This window comes from Melospiza melodia, chromosome 2 (assembly GCF_035770615.1).
Source record: "Melospiza melodia melodia isolate bMelMel2 chromosome 2, bMelMel2.pri, whole genome shotgun sequence".
Taxonomy (NCBI): domain Eukaryota; kingdom Metazoa; phylum Chordata; class Aves; order Passeriformes; family Passerellidae; genus Melospiza; species Melospiza melodia.
In genome coordinates, this window is record NC_086195.1 from 111100499 (window position 1) to 111124928 (window position 24430).

At 45.1% G+C, this 24430-nt stretch overlaps 2 protein-coding genes across 3 annotated transcripts in view; one reads left to right on the plus strand and one right to left on the minus strand.

The window, feature by feature from the left end:
* The window catches only part of CLDN10 (claudin 10), a 57215-nt gene extending 32834 nt beyond the window's left edge, over positions 1 to 24381 (plus strand). The window contains exons 1-5 of one of the 2 annotated variants that reach the window (XM_063149550.1): positions 11336 to 11588; positions 18277 to 18438; positions 18603 to 18684; positions 23174 to 23281; positions 24009 to 24381. In XM_063149550.1, the coding sequence (XP_063005620.1) occupies positions 11369 to 11588; positions 18277 to 18438; positions 18603 to 18684; positions 23174 to 23281; positions 24009 to 24123 (687 nt within the window). In that variant the 5' untranslated portion in view covers positions 11336 to 11368 and the 3' untranslated portion in view covers positions 24124 to 24381. Of the gene's footprint in view, positions 1 to 11335; positions 11589 to 18276; positions 18439 to 18602; positions 18685 to 23173; positions 23282 to 24008 lie in introns of those variants that run through there. The other variant, XM_063149551.1, reaches the window with a different exon arrangement.
* The window catches only part of DZIP1 (DAZ interacting zinc finger protein 1), a 40998-nt gene continuing 39709 nt past the window's right edge, over positions 23142 to 24430 (minus strand). Inside the window, exon 22 of the transcript XR_010026809.1 lies at positions 23142 to 23274. The gene's annotated coding sequence lies outside the window, so the exon portion shown is untranslated. The remainder of the gene's footprint in view (positions 23275 to 24430) is intronic.

Here is a 24430-nt window from a genome sequence, read left to right on the forward strand (position 1 = left end):
CTAGGAAATAATTGTTTTGATAAGACCCTGATCTCTACTGAGACATAGTATAAGGCAGGGATATATAAAATTATTTGTATCACATCCTTTCAATATAAATTAATAAATATGTATATGAGTGTTCTAACACTCATAGAGAGAGAGAGCTTCTTTGTGAAAGATCAGTGGTTGGTATTTCAGCCTTCTTGAAAACCTGCAGAGCAAATTCTGCTCCCAGGGGTGTGCATCCTAGACTAATGGCTTTATTTTATTTACTTGTCCATATTAATATATTCAATGATGCCTGTGCCACATAAAAGACTTGCGATAATTTCTTGGCATGATGAGTTTGTGGCATAAATCATTCCCCTAGGCACAGTGACAAGCTTTGATGTACTCAAGAGAAGGCTTCTTTCACTGAGTTCAAAGTTCAGAAGTTCAAAGGCACTTCTGATTAGAAATTAACCTAACACTTTCCAAATGAGAAGGGAATGACCTATTCCACGCCTGAAGAACTTGGCAGGAGCCATTCCCACAAGCCAACAGACCACCAGCGTGCCGAGAAATGTCTCACAGAAGAGAGGCTGAGTTCAGGGGCAGCACCGACAGGAGACTGGCTATTACGGTCCTGCCTTGGAACAACTGACCCCCTTGTCTTCTCTAAGCCTTGTTTGGAGAGCAAGCCTGCAACACAAGCTGTTACATGCCTTATTTACAGTGCTCTGCATCCTCCAACCACATGGTAGATACTGATCTGAATATCCAGAAGGATGCCCACCCTTGGGACACCACACCAGTCCCAGGGAGTTCAAGCAAATCTAACCTTCCTGTCTTTTCTTGTGTGGCATGGAAACCTCTAAGCTGACACACAGAGGCAGCAGGTTAATCACTGAAATGCAGCTGGGCAAGGAGCCTCTCAGCTGACAGGCATGCATCCAAGGATGCTGCTGCTCCCTGCCAAAAGCCAGGAAACACATTGGCACTTGTGAGGTTCTTGGGACAACTGGGCAGCTTCTGCCTGCACAAGACACTCACTGTGGGAGCCACTGCTGGAGATGTGAGAGGGGCAGAGAGATGAGGGAAGACGCCTATCTGCTGAGGCACTCATGCTGTGATTCACTGGGATGAGAACAGACAGCCAATGTGCACAAGTTAGGTGGAAGGCCTTGAAGAACCCAGGACAATATTGGGCTGCTGGAGTGGGTGAGCAGAGGCTGCTCAGTCAGCTCTCTAGGCATGAGATTTGCTGGAAAAACACAAGAATTAACTTCTGTTGAACACAGGGGAGGATTGCTTTCCCTTTGATTTTAATGTGTTTTGTCATTTCTGTACCTTAAACTCAGTCCTCAAAACCCATCATGTCTTCCATTTCTCTGGTCACCCTGCACAGAGCAGGGGAGTTACCCGTGCCTTAGGCTGGTAACCTGCAGCCGTCATTCCCACAGAAGTGGTGGATTGACATGGAGGGAGCCTGCAGGCAGAAGAAAGGCACTTGTGCTTTTGGTCATGCTTAAGCCATCCTCAGTCTGCAGAAATGTGCAGCACTGGGGCTTGTGCTGCCAGAGCTGGAGAACAGTTGTTTCGGAGGTGGGTAAAACCTTCTGCAAAGAATGAGCAGGCAAAGGGCTGGGAGCAACCTCCAGGGCATACACCTGCTCAACGAGGATCCCAGCCTGAGCTTAGATCCTGTTTGGGATGGGAGGAAAATTGAGAATTGTTCAGGCATGTGATCCCAAAATCAATATTTTCACAGCTCAGGGCATGTGACGTGTCACTGGAAGGTGCCTGGTGAGGACAATGGCTGGCACAGAGCTGCAGCTCCACACGGCTCCAGTCACCGAGCAGCCTGCACACAGGCATCTGTGAGCTGCTGCCTACAGCCCGTGCCCCCAAATTTCCTTTACAGGCAGGAAAATTCCTCACATAAAACCTCACACTTTCCAGAGATGTCCTGGATTTAATGGGACTGGAGGGGATAGGGTGGGATTTCTGGCTGGCAATAGAATTTCATGCATTTTTATGTTTGCATCTCATTCTAAAGCACAGAACTTCACACTAGCAGTATATTCAGAGATTGCACAAACACTTCCTCCAGCTAAATTATAATGTTTGTGTCCAGTTCTCTAGTGGATGCAGTAAGCCTGTAGCTTTTGCATGCCATGTCCTAACTCTCTCTTACAAAATCAGGTTTTTCTTGTATGTATTTAGAAAAGTTAACAGTTCCCAGAATACCACATGAACAAAATGCTCTGGGCCATCTTTCCAAATAAATCCTTAATCCTCAGACATCACTGAAAGTAATTTTTGTCAATAGTGCGCAATCCAGTAGAAAAACAAAGAGCAGTCATTAAAGAAAATCAAACACACCGGTGTCTCCAATCTCAATGTTTGGCATCCACTGGCATTTTGATTTTGCTGTTATTTGTCAAGCAATTTACAATCAAAATCCACTGTTTTGTCATCCGGAGACTTCTGAAACATGAATTTGCTGTTGAAAGATTTTCTGATTCCTGTCCACATAAAATAACTACAGCAAACACGAGAAAAGGAAACTGAACTTTGCCAGAGCTAGAACCAAGTAAAGAGATTTCTGCATTATCCCATTGTCTCCCACTATACAACTTTTTCGAAAATAAAAAGTGCCGTGCAATATTTAAATCCATATAATACCACCAAAATCAGAAACATGGTCAGTTTCCCACCTTAAAACTGCAACTTTAGTCAAAACTGTTTAAGAATTTCTCCTTTTCTAAAAGACAAAATGCATTTCTGATATGAAAAAAAGACATTTGACATAGTTTTAATAATGAGTGTTCAAAAGTGATTCTGCCCTACTTCACCTGGCTTGCAGCTAAAGTGAATTAAAAAGCTGCAATGAGGACATTAATGAGTCACTGAAATAAACAATCATCTGAGAAAAGACACTTGAACAAAGAGGAAAACAAAGAGGAAAACAGAAGAAAAACTCACAGTGCATACCTGGATCTCTATTACCAGTGGAAGAGGCTTTATTTCTTTGCAAGGGCAATGGCAAGGTAGAGCTACTGCCATGTAATGGAAGAAAAATACTTTCCGTATGGGACCATGAAAGCATTAACATAACAGGCAAAGCACATTATGTCCTGCCCTTGGCAAATGTCTTGCTGGCTACTCTGGACTGTGACCCAGCAAAAATAAGCAGTCCAAATGAATTTTCTCCTAGGTAATATACTGCTTCATTTACTACAAGCAGTAGTGGACTGTTTCCTCAAGAGTCAGCATGGAGGCTGGCCAAACGCTGCACTGAAGAAATGGGAAAAACATGGTGCTGCACACAGATTGCACACAAAAATGAGCTGAAGTGTTGCTTGGTACACTAAAAAACTTCCAATTTCATTTGATCCAGCCAATTTTTGAGTAGGCAGTGCTTTCAGTAGATGGGAAGATGAGGGAACTTGATCATGTCCCCCAGCACAAACACATTGACATTGACACCTGTGTTTTAAGATCTTTTTTTTCTCCTCATATCTCATTACTGCCACTTTTATTTGTGATTTCTTAAGCTCAGAAAATTTAGATTAGATTTTAAATCTGTCCTCTTTATTCAAGAGCCTCTACACCTGGAGGCAACCCCCACCTTTCACTGGAGGGTTTTACCCACTTCTCTTTGAAATGCACACACCACGTCAGAAACCAAATCAATCCAGAAGGATCAAAAGGAGCAGTATTGGTGATGGATCAAATGCACACTAATCACAACCGGTTTATTGATTTTTGAATCTATCACATATTATTTCCTTATTCCCTTTGTTTCTGAATTGCTTGAGCATGTTGATCTAAGACAGCTTTTAACTCTGTTTTGTCACCGTGACCTTTTTTGATCCCAGTCCGTTTGCTCTGAAATTAATTACACTGCAGAAGCTGCTTTGCTCCAGGTTGTGGTTTTCAGGTTCTCAGTTAAATTAAATCTTTCTATGCCACAAGCTGGGACAATTGGTGCTTGGCAAACAGTGGGGCCAGGGACAGCAAACCACAGCACCCACCCTCTTCATGGCACAACCATTCCCTGAGTAAAAAAGGAGCCCCTGTGGGAGCTGAGGTGATGAACCAGAGGAAGGCATGTGAAAGACCTTCCTTGGAGAGAGGGATGCTGGTGGGGAGGTTTAAGGCAGAAACTCACCTTCTCCTCTCTCCCCTTCCTTCAAATTGGAAACTGGGACAAATGCATGGTGAGGGCCAGGCTACACATAAGCAGGGTTAGCCTGTAAGTGCTCAGTGTAAGTTATCACCTCGCTCATGCTCTGCTGCAGCTTATTTCTGCTCCTCCAGGGCCCTTGCCAGTCACCTCACATCTCCTCAACCACTCTCTCCAGTTGCTGCCACCCCCTGTCAGCTGAAGCACACACTGAACATCTTTGCTCCTGCATCCACGTGGGAAATGAGCCCCCCTTTTCCATGAGCTCATCTCTTCTTTTCATCCCTGCTCTGCTGTCTCAGGAAGGGTATTACACTGCCAGAGCTAAAGGTCTCTGTGTCACATGTTTCTCTTGGGGTTTTCTCTAGCATGTCCTGAGGCATCCTACAAAAATAAATAAAAAAGAGGATGACCATGGAAAATTTCCCTATGTGTAAACAGCTGAAAAAGTAGTTAAATGCACTGCTGTTATGAACTGAAATGCACCTATCTGTGAAAAGAAGATTCCAGCATGTGTGCTAAATAACAGGGTAGCAGGAACCCCATGGAATCATGTTCTGGGCATAACATATAATCTGTGATCATTAGTGCACCTGGGTGCCACTTACAGCTATAATAATTCAAATGCAGCCCAGTGCTCCTCCATCTGCTCCAGCAAGGTAACAAAATCACAGGGTAATAAAGTCAGGTTAGGAGGGACCTGCAGGGGTCATCTAGTCCAAAACACATCTGATCAGATGGGCTTGTTCAGGGCCATGACCAGTTAAGTCTTGAGCACCTCCAAGGAGGGAGATGGCCCTCTGGGCAGCCCACTCACAGTGCTTGACCATCCTCCTGGAAACTGATTTATTCCTAATACCTAAAGGGTATTTCCCACCTTCCAACTTGTGCCCCTTGTCCTGTTGCTGTGCTCCCCACAGAAGGTCAGCTCCTGCTTCTGCAGGTCCTCTGGCTGGGAGCTATCCTGGTGCCTGTAAAAAATTACAAACTCCTCATGCCCAGAACTACCAGGTGCTCAGGAAACAGCAGAAACCAGCTGTGGCACACGAGGGCAGAGCACATGCTCAGTGTCCTGTGTTCCCACTGCAGGGACACTGATATCCAAACACTGTCCTGATGCTCAGACACGGTCAGGATTCAACTTCTTGGTCTTTATGGCTCACTGGCAAGGATCACTTCTGAACCCCAACTGCTCTGGAAAACCATTTGCCTCTCTGCCTGCCATCTCAGTTAAATCCTTTTAAATTCCATTAGTTACAATATTCTTTTGTTTTAAAAACTTTCTAAAATTTTGCAAACTTTCTAAATTGCATTACATAGGGCCGCATGTTCTTAAAATCTATCTGGAGGTTTCCTGCCTTTCTACAGCAACCTGCCTGTGCTTAGCAAAACTTAATTTGATGTGGCGGCCACTTCTGACAGACAAGAGCTGCACCTGTGCTGTTGGCCAGGAGGAATGCACCTCCAGGAAAGTAGGAGATGCACTTCTTCACATTTCCTGCTGAGTTTGTTAAACAGGTTATATCTATTTTTAAAAGATTGTATTACAAACTTTCAGGGAACAGCACAGGCTTTTCTCAAGAAAATTAAGGCAAGCTGAAAAAAAAAGAAAGAAAGAAAGAAAGAAACAAAGCCTTAATCACAGTGTCAAGAAACAAAGTTAGTAATGTCCGAAGGCACTGAACAGAGAGGGGAAAGTTTATGGCTTGCGGAATGCAATTTTTCACTCCTTTAAAATGCTCTGGATTGTCAGTTCCTATTAATTTTTTACTTTTTGTTATGTAATATATGAACTGCATAGCTAAAAATCATTCTTGTTCTGGCAGTTTACAAAAGACATGCAGTAATTTAATTTAATTCCTTTTTCCACCACTTAAGAAAAACAACGATAGCACCCCCAGTGAGGACTGGAGATTATTAACTGATGTTCCCAATCTGATGGATTTTTTTTTTTTTTTTGCAAACATTCTTTTGTTTGCTCTCTTCTGAGGAAAAGGATCTGGCTGCTCATTTTTTAGGCAGCACTTTGTGCTGCACAATACAGAGCACCATGCAAGCTCCTCACTTACTGTTGTGTTAATCTCCTCTAATGTACATGGCAGTTTGGGGTGCTCTCCCCAGATCTAGCACTGTCAACAGACCCAGGTGATGACACTCTTATTCTCATGTCTGCCTTACTTTTTCAATATTTAGACTCTCAGGAAAACCCTAGCAGACAAGGAAGCTGTCCTTCAGCTGAAGAAAATAAAGTTGGGACTTTTTGCTTTTGCACAAGTGCTCTAGGCACCCTGGAAATCATAACATGGCAAAGCCAGGAAAGAGTCTCAAATTGCCCAACCTATGCATGGTAAAATTACAAGAAAAATTACTCTGGGACAAAGGCATGACGACCCTAGCCTGCTTATCCTGGCTGCAGAACAAATGCTGTTGTCGTCCAGTGTTTAACTTATGAGGCAATAATGATTGCTTGTAATTTTGAGCCTGCAAGAGCTAAAATAATATCCTGTATTTCAGACTTGAGAGCACAACTGTCTCTGAAGGGTTTTTCTGTAGATGGCAATATAATAAAAAGTTTGTACATTATGAAAATTCAACTATTTCCTTATATCCCAGCCTGATTTGTAAAATGTATGTAGTTCAAAAACCTCAGTAGCCTGGGGTTGGTCTCTGCTGACTGGAACTCAGCCAATGTTATTCCAATCTACAAGAAGGATGTGAGGGAAGGCCCAGGGAACTACAGACCTGTTAGTCTAACTTCAGTTCCTGGAAAAGTTGCAGAGAAGATCACACTGGGTACTGTCAGAAGGCATTTAAAGAACAATGCAACCCCCAGGCACAGTCAACACAGGCTCACAAAGGGAAAATCCTGTTTAACCAATTTCATATCCTTCTATTATAAGGTCACCCACCTGGTGGATGAAGGGAAGATGGGGCATGGAGTTTTTCTGGATTTAAGTCAGGGATTTCATACTGTCCCTTACAGCATCCTTCTGTACAAGTTGTCCAGCTGTGGGATGAATGGATTCATGGTGTGCTGGCTGAAGAACAAAGTCCAAAGGGTTGTAGTGGGGTTACATCTGGATGGTCAATGGTCACCAGTGGTGTTGCTCACACCTCATTCCTGGGGGCCAGATCTGTCCAATATCAGCAATCTGGATGCAGGACTTGAACACACCATTAGCTGATGACACCAGCCCAGGAGGTGCTGTTGACACTCTTGGGGGACAAAAGGTTTTGCAGAGTGATCTCAATACATTGGAGCATTGGGCAATGATTGATGGGGTTAAATGTAACAAGTCCATATGCTGGTTTCTGTACCTAGGACAGGGTGGGAATAAGTATAAACTGGGAGAGGAGCAGCTGGAGAGGGATCTGGGGGTGCTGGTCAGCAGCAGGATCAGTGTGAGTCAGCCAAGTGTCCTGGCAGCCAGGAGGGCAAACCCCTTCCTGGGGTGCATAAAACAGAGCATCACCAGCCTGTCAAGGGAGGGGATCATCCCTTCCTCTTCAACACTGGTGCAGCTTCACCCTGAGTGCTGTGTGCAGTGCTAGGTCCACAACTTAAGATGGATGTTGAGATCTTTGAATGCATCAATAGGAGGACAGCAGCTGGTGAGAGGCTGGAAATCATGTCCTGTGAGGAGTGGCTGAGTGCTCTGGGCTTGTCTTCTTTGGAGAAAAGGAGGCTGAGGGGTGATCTCATTGCTCTTTGCAGCTTCCTGAGGGGGGGAAGTTGAAGATGATCTCTTCTCTGGAATCCAGCAATAGGATGCGTAGGAATGGTTCAAAGCTGTGCCATGGAAGGTTCAGACTGGACATTAGGAAAAACATTTCTTTACTGAGAGCATGGTCAAACCCTGGAAGAGGCTCCCTAGAGAGGTGGTTGATGCCCCAAACCTGTCAGTGTTTACGAGGTATTTGGACAAACCTTTAGTAACACGCTTTAACTTTGGGTCAGTTCTGAAGTGTCAGGCAGCTGGACTAGATGATCATCACAGGTCCCTTCCAAATGAAATAGCCTATTCTAAACACTACTATTTTCCCCCTAAATGCCACTTTTACACCCAAGAGTCAAAGAAACTTGCCACAAAAAATGAACCACAAGGGTTGTTTTTCTTAAAAGAAGACATGAGCACCTTTCTTAAGTCCAGGGGAGTAAACCCAGTCCCCAGTCCAAGGGAATAAACCCCATACTCCTCAAATGACCCAGCAAAAAAATGTGCTGTTGTATTGACATGATCAGCTTATGAAGAGAAGAAAACAGAAATCAGTCCCACAGCAGCCTGAGGAATTTTCAAAAACTTCCCAAGTCATAACTTGTCCCAAAACACAGGAACAAAAAAAAAAAAAAAACTCAAAAAAGCAATCCAACAAAAGAAAAACCAAAACAAAGGCCAAGTCTTTTCTCTACTACATAAAGTATAAATAGCTAAGAAAGCCAAGTAAGCAAATCCAATGCCAGAGTTATGGTAGCAGGAAGACAGAGGTAGAAGAGAGATACAGAAATGTCTTCATATGGATGTTAAAGCTCCTACCACATCAACAGGCCACAGTATCCTGGAAAACTGGAAGATGCATGAGTTAAGCTGACGGTAAAGGGACTTGCAGTTGCACAAGAGAACGAAGCTGAAGAAAAAGGGGAGAAAGACAGCCTCCCAGATGAATGTTTTCCAATGTCTTATCCTTACAGATTCCAGCCAGCATGAAGAAAATGTCACCATGGAAGAGTAACTTCTTGCAACTTCCCTCACTCTTCAGCCTGGGGAACCCTCAGCTGTGCACTATGTCATTTTGGGTTTATATCACCAAAGCTGAGATCAGAAGTGCAACGTCTTGCTCTGATTTTAGATGAGAAAGATGGTAACAACCGGACTAGTAACATAAAACATCCTCAGAAGCAACAGTATCAGGAGATGAAAGGAGGAGCCTTTCCTTGAAGCCAAAACAAGTTTGGTTCTCCTGTACACTCAGGCCACTTTACAACATTCTGGATAAAACGGGGCTTACAAGGGAATGAACGTATAAATTAGCCCTGCTTGAAGGGTCCTTATGGGCAGGCAGAGAGTGGGTTTGAAGCTGAAATATTTTCATTTGTCCTAAGCCACCTGCATGGGCTCAGCCTGAAGTCCCTGGCAGCAGGCAGGTGGCCCTCAGGGAGATGTGGATCCACGCTGCACATGGCAGCCAAGTCTGGCTCTGTTGAAAGCAGCGTGGTCTGGGACAGCACAGATGGTTGTTGGACATCACAGCCAGAGGCCACGGCAGCTTCAGCAGGACTGCCCACCCTCAGCAGGGACACTCACCAGCCTCCACTCCTGCTGGCCCTCTGGGGAGCAGTGCCTCTGCTCTTCAGGAAAACCCTCCTCCTCTCCTTCCCAGACTCGGCAGCTCAGACTTAGGCCTAGAGCTGTTCTGGCTGTGTTCATGTCCTGTCCTTCAATACTCACTCCAGCCTTCTGGTTATTGCATGACAGCACACCCAAAAATTCTGATGTGCCCTGGCCAAAATTTGCCCAAATGTTGCTCCCTGGATTCACCAAGCAAAGCAGTGTTATCAACAAAACTATAGGTGAGCTTCCCATGTCAAGAAACACAGTGACCCAAGTTTGGACTCGAGTCTCCTACCTCAGACTTGATTAGATCCTAGTTGATTGCTTGGATTGATCTACGTTACCAGGACCAACATAATTCCAGACTGCAAGATCTCAAAGCACTAATACTGGGGGAAATATTGAAAAAATCTTTTTTTCCTTTTTCCTTTCTGCTGCCATGCCCTACAATAACTAGATCATAATATCATGGAGATGGGACTTGGATCTGCAGTCATCTCAGTGTTCCAAAGTGAGCTCTGGCTACAGCCTGACATCACAGAGAAGGCTTCTTCAGGCCTTCTTCAGGACCCTGTTTCTTTTCCCTCCCGGGGAGAGAGGAAGGCATCTTGGCACAGAGGGTGAATGGAGCTGCAGCATGCCCCATGCCCAATGCTGCTGTGCAAACAAGCCTCCTGCCTGCTTTTCCCAGTCCTTCTTCCCTGCCAATGGAGGGAAGTGAGTCACCTGAAAGTCAGAGGGTACCAAGGAGGCAGAGAGCAGGCAGAGAGCTACTGCGTCACTAAATGCGTCTGTGGACCCCCTTTTATCCTGCTGGAGCATTGACAGATCAACAAACACCCTGTTCCCACTGAGCTCTGACACACATCCAAAGGTACACCCAACTATGAGATTTTTCTCCTTTTCCTTTTTTTTTTTTTTTTTTAATATATGTCTGTAAGGTGATTACATCCGGGTTTGTGTCCACACGGCAAAACCAAAGAGCATTCATCAGAAGAATAATGATGCAAATATGGCTTCTTATCCTCCAGTGATTGCCCATCTGGCAAAAAGGTTTAGAAAATGTAACAATAGTTTTGACATAAATAGGAGGAAAGTAAAGACCGGCAGTGTACTTTCCACATCAATGGCAAATACACTACTGATGTGGAAAGTAAACAGCTTCAAACGAGGAGAAACCACTGAGGATAATGCTCCACCTGTGAGCCGCAGGCTCGAATGCCACTGCATGAAAACGGAGGTAGAAAATCCCAAGTTCATCCCCTCACATTGCTATTACACGTATCAAACGCTGTATCACCTGTGGCTGGATAATATCAGGGGCCAGCTGAAATTCAGAGGATTAAAAAACCCTATTATGCGTTTCAAAAGCTTTTGCCCCGTAGGAATATGGAGTGCTCACGGTCGGCACACCCGGATTGTCCAAGTATTCCTCGAAGCCACCTTTCTGGCGAGGCGCTTTGTGGGGAGGATGGCGCGGGGTCACAGGGAGAGAGGCGCAAACCCGCAGCTGTGAAGGAGATGCTGAGGACGCCCCTGTCCCGCTGCTGCCATCCCCTCGCGACCCCGCACGGGCACCTGCGGAGGAAGGGGGATCCAACCCCGCATTACAGACCCGCTGTTTGCTTTCGGGTCTGGCTCACTGGGCCAGCCCGGGGAGCGCCCCGCCGGCCGTGCGGGCTCCGTTCCGCGCACCCCGGGGCGACGCCGGGCCCGGGCGGGGCGGGGCCGGTCCGGGGCGATGCCGGGAGCCGCCGGTGCTCATTGGGCTGCGCGGCCGCCCCCGCCCCGCCCCGCCCGGCTCGGCCCGGCCCGGCTCGGCTCGGCTCCGCTCCGCCCGCCGCCGCCGGGATCCGCCGCGGCTCCCGCCGCTGCTGCCGGGCCCATGGCGAGCACGTCGGCGGAGATCATCGCCTTCCTGCTGACCATCTCGGGATGGGTGCTGGTGTCCTCCACGCTGCCCACCGACTACTGGAAGGTGTCCACCATCGATGGCACGGTCATCACCACCGCCACCTTTTGGGCCAACCTCTGGAAGACCTGCGTGACCGACTCCACCGGCGTCTCCAACTGCAAGGACTTTCCATCCATGCTGGCGCTGGACGGTCAGGCTCCCGCTGCCCCCACCCCGATGCCACCTCCGGTGTCCCTGTACCCTCGGCCGGAGCTCCGGGGCCGCTCCGGGGCCGGGCTCGGCGGGGCGGGCGGGCGGGGGCGGCGGGGACCCGGACCAGGCGGCTCCCCCGCGGTTCGTGGGCAGGTGCCCCCGTGTCCCCAGGCAGGTGGCAGCGGGCTGCCTGTGCACACCTGTGCAAGTGGGGTTTTTTGCCCCAAAAACCCATTAGCTGAGATTATATTTGGTGCCCGAGTGTCCGGTTTGGCCTCTCGTACTGTCACTACCTGCCTTTTTTCCCCATCAGAAAAGTGTGTGTGTGGATTTGACACAAGAATGCAGGCAGATTTTTCTTGCCGATTTATTTCCCGACTGTCGTGACATTCCTCTTTTTTATGGTTTTGCCAGCCGTGCAACGGTCGGTGGAGAAGAACAAGCCTTGGCGTCGTTTTGTTTTAATTAATGTTCCTCTGCTGGTTTTGCTAAGTGGTTATTAACTCAGGTGTAATTGCTTCATTGATAAATGACAGTGTGAAAGCTCGGGGCAGTCAGGGATGCAAAGGTATGCAGAAGGGATGCATAGCTTTGCTCAGCTTTAGGGCAGTGCTATTTTGAAGCAAAGCTAAGAGTTTTGCTATAGGGCTTGAAACCAAAGATTGAGTTGGTGTTGCATTTCTTCCCTCATTAAGGGGAAACATTTTTGCCCTTTCAGGAAGCTGTACTGGGAAACTGGTTCACTACAGGAAATCTTCAGAACTAAACTTTTAGTTGATAAATCCACACTGACCGTGGCTGGTAGAAACAGGAGAAGTGTGTCTGACATCAGTTTGTGGTTTCAGAAGTGGCTGTAAAGAAAGGCAGGAAAGGCTTCCAAAAATATGGCACCTTTCCTAAGTTTTTATAGTTATAAATGGATGCAAAATGCAGTGTTTCAGTGGCTTTGATAGTGACAAAAGATCATGCCTATTGTCCACAGTCTGGCAAGACATTCCCTTTGCACTGGAGTCTGAGCAGGTATTTTGGTGTAAAAGCTCTGTTTAAGAGGAAAGGAAGGTCTGTTAATCTAATCACTGACAGAGATTGATACTAATTGTAACAGGGATTAATATGAACATGACGTTAGTACCAATATCAGAAACCCTTTAACCTCTGTACGTAGAAAAGGCTGAAAGAGGCCGAGATACCAAAAGGAGTAACACAGGCAGCCCTCAAGCACCACCACTGCAGGATGCTTCCCTCGGGGGCAGAAGGGCCGTTCCCAGACTTTATTTTGACCCAGCCCTGTGGCAGCAGAGGAATTTGCCAGTTCCTCTGAAGGGACAGGAGAGCTGGCTGGCCTCCACTGACATGAGTCACTCTGTGGCCTGTGTAATTTCCAGGACTGGGCAAGGAGCAGGGGTCTCTGCAGGCAGGCACGGAGTGATCGGTGGTGCGAAACCTTTTGGATCTCTTGAACCTATTGTTTAGCCATTCTTTTAGGTCTGGGCGAATCTGATTTTAAAGTAAGAAAAGCATAGTTACAAAGTATGAAGAATTTGGAACATTGAAATTTTCAAAAAGAATACAACACTTGACAGCAAGATCCTTTCCCTCCTTTCCCCCAAATGCTTGTGCACTGAAACTTTGTGTGTTGGGTAGAGTGTTCCACTTGGCCAAAGAATGAGTTTCTGAGGTGCATTGTGCATAGTGAGGGAGCCACCAGCTCATTTCAGACAGAAGTGAATCTGAAATGCACGTCTGGAAGGGTCCTGTCCCAGTCCTTCTGGTCAGGTTGTTTTTCAGTAGTAGAAAGTTCTTGGCTTCAGTGTTTCTCAACAGCATCTTTAAATGCTGTGGGGGCAGATTCTGGTACCCAGGCACAACGTGAATGAAAGGCAGGCTGGAGGGAGAGTGATGTACCACCGCCCTCCCTGCCCCAGCACAGACCAGGCAAGCTGGGTGGGGTCAGAGGGGCAGCCACTGCAGTCAGGGGTGCTCTCAGGAGCTAGTGTTGCTCAGACTCCCTTCCTTGTGGTTTCAGGCTCTGCAGGGAGCCTGTCAGCAGCTGACTGTGGGTATGTCCCCTCTTCACCCTAACCCTTCCCCCGAGGGGAGTGCATTCAGGGCTGCGGTGTGTCACTTGTGGCTTAAAGAATTTGTGTCTCAACAAGTAGACAAGTCTGCCTCAGCCCTTGTCTAGCCTCTTCCTTCCCTCCTCTTCCCCTTTGCCCAGACTTACATGCCCAAGGTGGATCCCATTCCCTGTGACTGGGAATATGGGAACTTCCTCACTCCATCCTCAGGCGGGGGACTCAGAGTACACAAACAGGGCAGATCTCATTGCTGTTCTCAGGGACGTGTTTGTGAGCTGAAACAATAACCCTGTAAAGATATATGTAGTGACAATATGTTGGTCTCCTCAAAATGGTCGAGCATGACTGGAAAATTCCTAAAAATATTTCTGCTGTCCTAGGGAAATATGGCTCAGCTCCACTCCTTCCTCACAGAGATGGAGAGCATCTGCCTCTCAGAGCAGTTCCTCTTCTACAGAAATATTTTTTTTGGTCAAATTGGAAACCTCTAAGTAAGCTGGACTTCTTATCTTGAGAGACTGCTCAGGTTTCCAGGGGATCAGAGGCAAAGTGAGGGGGAGAGAAATCAGTGTGACCGTGCTTTGAGGAACCTGGTCTATGTGAGGTGTCCCTGCCCATGGCAGGGGGTAGGAACCACATCACCTCTGAGCTCCCTCCCTACCCAAACCTCGATGACTCTGTGATTCTATGCCAAAGGCTGGAGTTCTCCTGTGGAGTGCAGGAGAAGTCCTTCCTTCTTCAGAAGCAGTGTCATAGTTCAGGTCAGGGGTGCTCAGGAGGTTGTTCCTCTTCACCCTTGTTTTGGTTTCTGTCATGGAGTGGGCCTGACTGTCCTGCCCAGCTTGCTGTGGGATGGCACAGCAGACTATCATGGCTTTTAGGCCATCACTCCACACGAGTGGCTTCCAGAGAAAATTGCTTGTGGTCCCCTTCCACCTTTATGCATTCCTATAGAAGAAGCCAATTTGGCCAGCCCTCATTAAGTGCTGAGCCCTACATTCTTTACACAAGCAAAAATGCTCTTCCTGTCTGTGGGGCTTAAAGTCATTTTGGGTTTACTTTTTGTGCCATTGGTCATAGGTGGAAATTTACTGATGAAACCACCTCCCCCAAAAGAGGACATATCAGTTTCCATGTTTCCTACAGTGGATCTGATGACCTTTTGCAAGAACAGAGCTGAACAAAAATTCAATTATGAGCTAAAAGAGGGTATTAGAGCTTAGAAAGACATACAAAAGCAATGGGTGTGTACTTTTGGAAGGAATCTGTGCTGTATCTGTAAGGCTACCTCTTCACGTGATGTAGACTGCAAAATGCCACCAGAGGCATTTATTGTGAAAGTGGCAATCCCCAGAACTCTGCATATATAATTTTTTTCCATAGTGTCATATGATATGAGTACATGAATGCCTTCTAAGTCTTTGTAAGCATGAAGCAAGTGTGAGAGCAGTGAGGCAAGAAAGATAAAGCTCTAACAAGATTAATTTCAATGCAAGACAAAACACATTTGTTTGAAACGAAAAAAAAAAAACCAAACCCAAACAAAAAAAACAACCCACCTTGAAATAGGTTTCTCTTGGAATGCTGCTAAACATGACTTTATGAGCAATGCATGTTTGTCTGTTTAAAACACATGGCTTTTTGCTGCTTGGGAGCTTCATTGGGGTGGTTGGTATGTACATGACAACTTTCCTGCAGGAGCTGGTGCAAATATAGACAATAAATATTTAGAAAAGGACAGGTCTTAGTCTTGAGTGAAGGACTGTGAAAAAATAGACAGCTCCCTTTTTCATGCCTCTTCATCATTATAGAATCACAGAATGTTTTGGGTTAGAAGGGACATTAGAGACCATCTAGTTCCAACCTACCTACCATGGGTAGGGACACCTCCTGCTAGTAAAGGTTGCTCAAAGATGATCCAAAGCTGCATTCAAACTTCAGCACTTCCAGGGAGGGGGCATCCACAGCTTCTCTGGGTAACCTGTTCCAGTGTCTCAGCACCCTCACAGTAAAGAATTTCTTCCTAATATCTTCCTAATATCTAAACTAAATCTGCCCTTTTTCAGTTTAAAGGCATTTTCCCTTGTCCTGTCACTACATACTCTTGTAAAAAGTCCTTAGGTTCTGGAAGGCTGCTGTAAGGTCTCCCCAGATCCTTTTCTTCTTCGAGCAGAACAAGCCCTATAAGTCTTGGTGCCCAATATAATCTTGCTTTCTTGAAAGCAAAAAAGAGGTTTAGTTCCTCTTACAGCCAAATGTTATACAGAGTTTGAATCTAGGATCTAAGCACTAGGAGGTTTGATTTGGTGAAAAGATTGATTTCAACCCTTCATGCTTCCTAATGCTCCAGTCAACCTCGTGGGACTACTAGACTTCTGCTTTTCCACAGTACTGGTGTAAATTGTTTTTTTTTTTTTCCCCTGTATTTTGGTTTAAAAATGTGTGCCAGTTGGCTGACTGCTCTGGTGAACTGAAACAAGTCCTACTATAGCTGGCCTGCCCAATTTGGTGAATTATTTAGTGAGAAAGGTTATTCATTCAGCAGAACTGAGCAGTCCTCCAGCTCATGCTGTTTATAATTGAAAATGATTTCTGAGTGAGTGAGTTAATTATTTCTTGCTGTCTCACTACCCTCTACCTATTTTAAAACTGTGTATTGACCTTCAGGAAAAACTGAATTTCAGCCCTGTGGTTACTAGCAAATGTTGGATATTTTAGTTGGGGTGAATATTTACTGGTTTTCCTAGGAGGTTCAGACATAAATAAAAGTTTAGAGGACCTCCGGGTAAACATGTTCATGGTTCAGCACTTTAATGTGTCAATTAGCTAACTAACACTGTCAATAAATTGGACCTGTCAGAAATAATAGCTTCCTTTCCACTCTTCATCTCGTGCTGTACCTGTCTGCTACAAGAAATACATTACACACCACCTAAAGCAGAATAAGCCAAGTTTTCCATGCCTATAGCAAAAATTAACAAAGCAAGGCTGCTGTCTTCAAACCCAAGTCTTGCACAAATCATTCTCTCTCACATTCCAACATGTGAGCCGTGTGACAGTCACACTTATGTCACTGACTGTGTCTTTCTTGAGCAGGTGGGCTACAGAAGCCTTACAGCTGTAAATGAAAGAAGTCTGTCCGTGGTGCCAGCAGAGGTCGATAAATACCAGTAGGTTGTGTTCACAGATCCCAGATCAGCAGGCCTGCTAAAACGGGGTGTTATGTGCTACAAAGTTCTTTGTTGCTCAAAGCTGTGAATCAGTGCAGGATTTAAAACATTGTTCAAGCAGGGGGCGGTCGTCCTAGAGCTGATGTACCTTCGGCAGTGGCTAAAAGAGGCGGCACTAAGGGTAGCAGGCCAGGTGTCTGTGGTAGCCATCTGCATCCAAAGCCCTGCCAGCCAGACACAGACTTCTCCATCAGGAACGTATCCAGTCTCTGAGTCTCAGAAAACCCTTAGTGTCCACACATCCTGTAGAAAGGAATTCCACCGCTTCATTTTACAAACAAGCATACCTTTTGTTTTGAATCTGCTGTCTTCTGTTTTCATCAGATGCCCTCTAGTTCCTGCTTTAGTATATTGTTTTCTTACATATTAAAACTTTTATGCAGGGTTTGGTGGGGGTTTTTTGTTTATTTATTATTACATAAAATTTGGTGTAATAGGCAATGACAATGTGGTTTAGCTCTCAACATTTCCACCCACTGGAGATCAAAGCAAAAAGAATGAATGCCCTAATAGTGGGAGTTCATTTTCATTTTAAATGAGATGTAACAACAGGTTATGAAGAAAAACATCTTGTGATGGTTATTCAGCTGTGTAAGATTGCAGCGTTCCACCCCGTAAGCAGCGATATGAGATTATCACAGTCCTTCAATTACAAGATATTCTCGGAAGGGAGAAGAGGCCAAGCAGCCCATTGTCCCCTTGAAGGGTCCTGCCCTGGGATGTCCCTCTGGGAGCAGTCTCAGCCAAATTGTTTGTGGCTGAAGCCAGGTGCAAGCTGTTTTGTCCAGGTTTATGTCAGTGATTTGCTTTATGCCAAGGGACTACTGCTGTCCATGGAGCTGAGTGCGTGGCTGACTTCCTTGCAGAATGAGGCCCTGCTGGGCAGATCCAAATCAAATCAGTGGCACATCCAGACAGGTCTAGGAAGGCTCAGGACCCCAGCCAGGGTCTCTGCTGCCAGCCTCACTGCCAGCCATATTGCACCTGAGACACAACTGCACTGATGTAAGACTTGCTTTGAGTGCACTGCACTTAAAGGGTGGCTCTGCAACTTATGACCTGATCAGACCACGTGGAGTTGCTCTTCTAAACCTCGTGGGTATAACCTCTGCAGATGCTATACTCAGTGCCATGGGATAATGTTTTGGAGCCCTGAGTGCCATAGTATGACTCTTATGAGCTGGGCACAGGTGATGATGCCTTGTGAAGGGCACACATCATCTGGAGGAACCCACTCAGTGGTAAAGTGATACTGTTCCAGCCAAAGCCTGAGTCCACTTGCAATAGTGAGTGCCTGATGCTGCACAGAGGGAGGGAAGGTGCAGCAAAACCTGTCATGGTCCCAGTTCTCATATTAGCCTTGCTCTTTCTCTCACAGGTTACATCCAGGCCTGCAGAGGATTGATGATCTCCGCTGTCTGTCTGGGCTTCTTCGGTGCCGTTTTTGGACTGGTTGGGATGAAATGTACAAAAGTCGGAGGCTCTGATCAGACTAAAGCAAAAATAGCTTGTCTAGCTGGACTGATTTTCATACTCTCTGGTAAATATACTTTATTTTTATCAGTTTGCATATTTGAAGTCATACCAGAGCCGCTTCTTTTCCGCAGAAACCCGTGCACAATCCTGCATGACTTCGTTGACTTCAGGGCCAGGCCCAAAGCTCTGCTGCCAGCTCCACTGAATGGTTTGTCTTATGCTTTTCAGGGTTGTGCTCTATGACTAGTTGTTCCCTGTATGCAAACAGGATTACGTCTGAGTTCTTTGACCCTTCTTTTGTTGCACAAAAGTAAGTACTTTCCTATACCCATAAATCTTTCAAACAAGTATTCCTTAGGTTTCCTACTGCTCACCACAGCCTGTTTAGACAGAGAGCAGCTGCTTCTCCCAGTGGGCAGAGGAGGACAGTGGGTTGCAGTTTTATTTAACCACAATTTCTAACTGGAGCAACCAGGTGCTGAAATTCAATGAACGAACACTTTGCTGCACAGAGATGGCTCTGCAATCCGCGTGCCCACAGCTGGCAGGGCTGCTGGGGTTAATTGGGAAGGGAGCCTGCCTGGATGCCAGAGGTGCAGCAAAAGGATTGCACAAGACACAGGGGCTCATTAGGTGCATCATTTGATAGGGAAAGGAGGAAAGTATTTCCTGGAGCCTTCGACAGAAGGTGGCTTTGATAAATGTGTTGAGCACCACGCAATCCTGATTCCTCTTGAGGAGAGGTTTCTGCAGGCTTGGTGGAATTTTGCTGGAAGATTTTCAAATCCAGGTGACTGAAATTTGGATCATGAACCTCATCAAAACCCACGATCTTTTAAGCATTAACATAAATACTTTGCCTATACCTGTAATTAAATTTAAGAGAGTGAGTATTTATAGAATTTTGGGATCCACACCAGAGATAATGAGCATCCCTGAAGACTTCCTTTAAAGCTGTGCAAATTCTCAGGATCTGCAAAAGCAACAATCCACAAACCAACGCTTGGATTTTGAAATGACATTCTTAACTACCAGGTCTGAAAATGTTGGCTGTAAACTATACCATCAGAGACTTTCATGTTTTGCCTTAATACATGATGTAAACTCTTTTTTCAAAGACAAGGATTTTAAAGTTTTCTTGGCAGTGATTCCAGAATATGCCAAACATTGGGTGTACATTTCCCTGGGACCCAGTATCAGTAAGGATCAGTAAGGGATCAGTAAGGAGCCCTGACCCTTTATGTTTCACTTTGACAGAAAGAAAATAGTCTGAATAAATAACATTAAAGGGAATCTACATTTGAAGTAGGGTTGACACTGCTTTTCCTGAAACAGTATTAGTTTTGTATTAGTAGTCTTGTATTAGTTTTCTCCATAATTCCCCTATAGTTTCTGTTTATTTGATGTAGAGAAGACAGGCTTGAAAGGCCACCAAAAGAAAGGAGGATGTGAGGTTCTTGGAAGAAAATGGAGCCTGGCTATATAGACATCAGGCTTACTGTTCTTAGTGAAAAATACCATGATTGCTGCCAGAAGTCCTTTTCCTACACTGTATTCCTACCCTTGTCTGCTACAAAAGAGCAGGCAGACCATAGGGTGGAATTTTACTGTGAAGGAATGAGAAATCCAGTTTAAATATTGAAATAACAGTAGTAAAATATCCTCTCCAGAAATTACCTTTTTTTTGTGGGACAACCAGCATAGCTCAGCTGCAGGCAGACATAATCATGATTGCAAAGATAAAGACAGGGAGGAAATACTGACATTTTAATTTGAGTTGTGCACAATGCACGTAGCTCATGCATTGACCTTGCATCAGACTGAGCTAATGGTGGCATTCAGCTCCTTCCTCTCTCAATTGATGCAAAATTTCCATTTTGTTGCCATCTTCGAACCCTTACTTTTTTATGCATTGCAGGCATAAAAACATTTAAAATGTTTGCTAGTATATTGTGGAAATTTGGAATTGTCTCTTCACTGAGAGAGGGTTCCAACCTTTTACTACACATTTCCCTCCTGAAGTTATTCTGGCAGTGCCAAAGACAGGCTTGAGATACTGTTAGTGGGAAACAAATGGCACAAGATATTCAGCACCTTGTGACAACCATCAGGATTTCCCTCCAGCCTTCTTTACTATCTTTAATTTAAATTATCTAACTTCTCATATAGGCATTGATATGCAATTGAAAATCTTGAGTTTTCCTCCTAAGTACTAATATAAATCAGAAAGGTTGTTCTCTCTGTTTGAAGATGTGGAAGAAAGACCTATCAGGACAGCTCTGCAACTCATTAACCTGGCAGTGTGGCAGTCCCCCAAGCAGGGCCATACTGTTTAATCATGGTATAGTAACAAGTGTTGCTTCAAAAGGTCAAATAATGCCAACTACAAAGGCCATGTCTTCTGTCCCAGCTAGTAGGTAACACTCGGGTACCCCTTTTCTACCCAGTTATATCAAATATAGTCAGGATTTCTTTTCTGTAGAATTGAAGAGTTTCAGGAAGGGAAGATAGTGCCTGGTCTCCTTAAATCCCTCAGCCTCTGGTCAACAATTTTGTGTGGTTAGATAAAAACATGGAAGCTTGTGTTTCCCACTTTCTGGGCAAATGGTCTTGGCAAATAAGTTGTTACTGCAACAGCCATCCTGGATCTTGGTCCAGCTCTGTTCTCCAGCAGTGTGGTGATCTGCATCAACTTCTGTGGGGAGCCTAGTCCTGGTCCTTGTACCTTAGGTGTGCTCTGGCAGTCCTGGAGGGATGGAGGGGTCCCCATGAGGGGGCCTTACCTCACATCTGAGCTAGTCCCTCTGATCTGCTTTTACAGGTCAATGAAATGCCTTAAGAGTGTTTTACAGGTGCACTTTGTGTGTATTTCTTGCATGTTGAATATAATGGGATCTTAGGTGATGAGCTCCGATGTAGATCTCTGTTTCTAATCAGAGAAACCCCCATCCTCGGAGAGACACAAATCTCCTTGAGTCATGTGAAAACTCTAGCAAGGTTGTTGGAAATGTGAGCATAAGTAGAATTAAAACTTTACAGGTTTGACAGATATTTAAGTGAAACAGGAGTTTTCCAGGGTGGAAGGAGCTATGGTTCCCAGCAGTTTAAATTGCGGGTTAGGTCTGTAAGCTCCATGCTGGTGTTGAGGAATGGTTCTGAGGCAGAGTCAGTTTATTTCAGCTTGAGCTTGGTGTCTCCAGAGAGGGAGCCTGAACAAAGAAATCCCTGGGTCTTTATCCCCTCACAGTCTGAGGGGATCTGATCCTCATGGGCTCTTCACGGATCTTGCATGTGCCTCCTGGTCCGGTGATGATTTATGGTCTGGAATCTTCTAACACCTTACTGGATTGTTTTTGTGTGTTTCTCCAGTGCCCTTTTGTAAAGATACAAGTTTTTCAGAACAGCTGACAAGTATTTTCAGTTAGGTATTTTGGTAATGTGGAATTAGGGCCTGTGCACATGGAAATGTTCACAACTAGCTGAGAAGTGCAGCTACACAGTGTTGCAGTTGCACAGGCAGGCTGTCAAGCAGGGGCTTTTATTTGGCTGCCTCACCACAGTTTACAACAAATCAATTTAGTAGCATCGGCTTGAACGCGCAGACTCCTGGTTGGTAACTGTGGCTGGAGCAGGGCCTGTGTTTCCGTGCAGGATCCCAGAAGTCTGGAGAAGATAAATGTCTCCTTAAGGAGAAACTGCAGCAGAGAAAGAGCAAGAGACACACAAGTGTTTTCTAAAGGTGAGGAATAGGAGACTCTGGAGACTGTTGGCCTGCAACCTAATGCAGGCCATCCTTAACATGCTTTAAGAGTGGTACTCAGGCAGAGAGCTGGGGTGTGGAGCAGACAAGGAGCATCCATGGTTTTGCTGCTTGTCTTGAAGCTTCAGCACTGAGGGGAAAGAAAAGAATCTCTTCCCAATGCCCTTCCTTCCCTTCATTTACTACTGTTGATTTAGAAATGTGGACTTAGTGGGAAAATGCTCCTGAAGCACCCCTGTCTCCTCTCAGAGACAAAGGGAGCAGTTCCTGGCAGCAAACAGTTTGCAGCTGGCTGAGGCAGCAGAGGGAACCATTGCTGGTGACTGAGAACTCTGCCCATGGAGGTGCTGGGAGCAGTTCCTTCCAGATAGAATCCAGCCACAGGGACTAGAGAAGGAGAAAGATGCTGGAACATGCACCTGTGTGTGCAAGTGCTTACACCAGACACACCTGTGTATGTATATGCATATGTTGCATACATTTACATTGCATGTGTTTCCATATGTATATTATGCATATGTACAAACCCTCATGTTTTAAGCAGGCTCGTGTGTGGATGATGAGGGATGGAGGCAGACAGATCCTGAGAGCCAGAGGGGAAACTTAAGGAGAGTTGTAGGCAGAATTTGTAGTCTCTGGCCCAGCAAAAGCCCCAGTCCAGGTTGGTTTGGGAGCCAACAGGAACAAAACTGAAATGGAGGAGATGGAGCTGTAAACAGGCCACAGAATGACATAACCCCAGAGCAAAGCAATCCAGGAGATGCACAAAGGCCAGACCTAACCCTAACCTTAACCCCAGTTGAGCAGGGAGAGAAGCACTGCCCAGCTGTACTACAGGGAGAGAGTTTGCCTTCTGAGTCAGAAGGAAATAATGAAAAGAACGTTGGTGAATGGCAGAGCTGCTGATTTTGTGGTGAATAATTTATGTGTCAATGGACAGTTATTCAAGAAAAATACAGTATTTAGTTATTTTATTCTGGAAATAACCCTCTTAAACCCATGCTCTCTTTTGTTAAATACATTTATTGGCTTCTTGTAGGTATGAATTAGGAGCAGCTTTGTTCATTGGATGGGCTGGAGCATCACTCTGCATAATTGGTGGCATTATATTCTGCTTCTCAATAGCTGAAAACAGTAATGCTGCAAGGTAAAACACAAACTTTACTTAGTGAAAGAAATCAATACCTCTGCATTTTTACCTGCTATATGTATGCAGTTTGATTACTGTTTCAAAACACTTTGTAATGAGATTCTGATAAAGATTGTGTGGATAAAAGAAAGTAAGGGGATGTAAGGCTAATGCTTTGTCCACCATTAAAGAAAAGCTATTGGCTCAGAACAAATACTTGTGATACATATATATATATATATATATATATATATATATGTTTCATTAATTTACTACAGCTGCAAAACAGTACATTCACTGATGTAGGAAAAGTGGTCAGGTGGCTTTACAGGCATGAATAGACAAGTTTCTTTGATGTCAAATCATCAGAGCTAGTGGTGGTGGCAATGGGACCTCCAGCAGCTGAAGAGGGGTGATAACAAAGAGGAACAGCTGTAGATAATAACTATTCACCTAGGGTCTGCCACAATTTAAATTATTTCATCATTAGGCCCTAATTTACTTAGCTGTGAAGGAGAGATATGTGTTACAGGAAAGTGTAAAGACAGAGGCAAAGAGATAGCTGGAGTGCAATGTTTAACTAGAATGGGACCACACAGAGTAGGAATGTGCCACCTTCCCTGAAATTTGTAGGTACATTGCCTACAAATACATTTCTTCTGGCTTTATTACTAGAATGCCTGGATGCAGAGATGCCACCTGTCTGTGGGAAGCGCTGTAAATGGTTGTTTTTTTTTCTCTTCAGGAGGGGGTATGCCTATAATGGAGCCACATCTGTGATGTCTTCTCGTACAAAGGTGCACAACAGCGTCCCTGACAAAAGCCCACCCAAGCACTTTGACAAGAACGCCTATGTTTAGTTGCACTGTTGGAAGACTCAAAGCGTTTTTAAATGTGATTTTGTACGTTTCATTCAGAGTGATTCCCCCTACCCCAAGCCCTATGTACTTACCACTAAGACAATGACTTTTAAAAATATTAACTTGCAGCTTTTTACATACTGATGTAAATTTTATTATATAATATTTGAAGATTGATGTTGGTATTGTAAAGTTTATACCTGGAAATCATGAGCTGATGTTGCATTCTTGAAAAAAAATAAACGAGGTATTTACTAATTCAGTTTGTCATGTCAGCTGCTTATGGGAATGGCATCATACACACTGT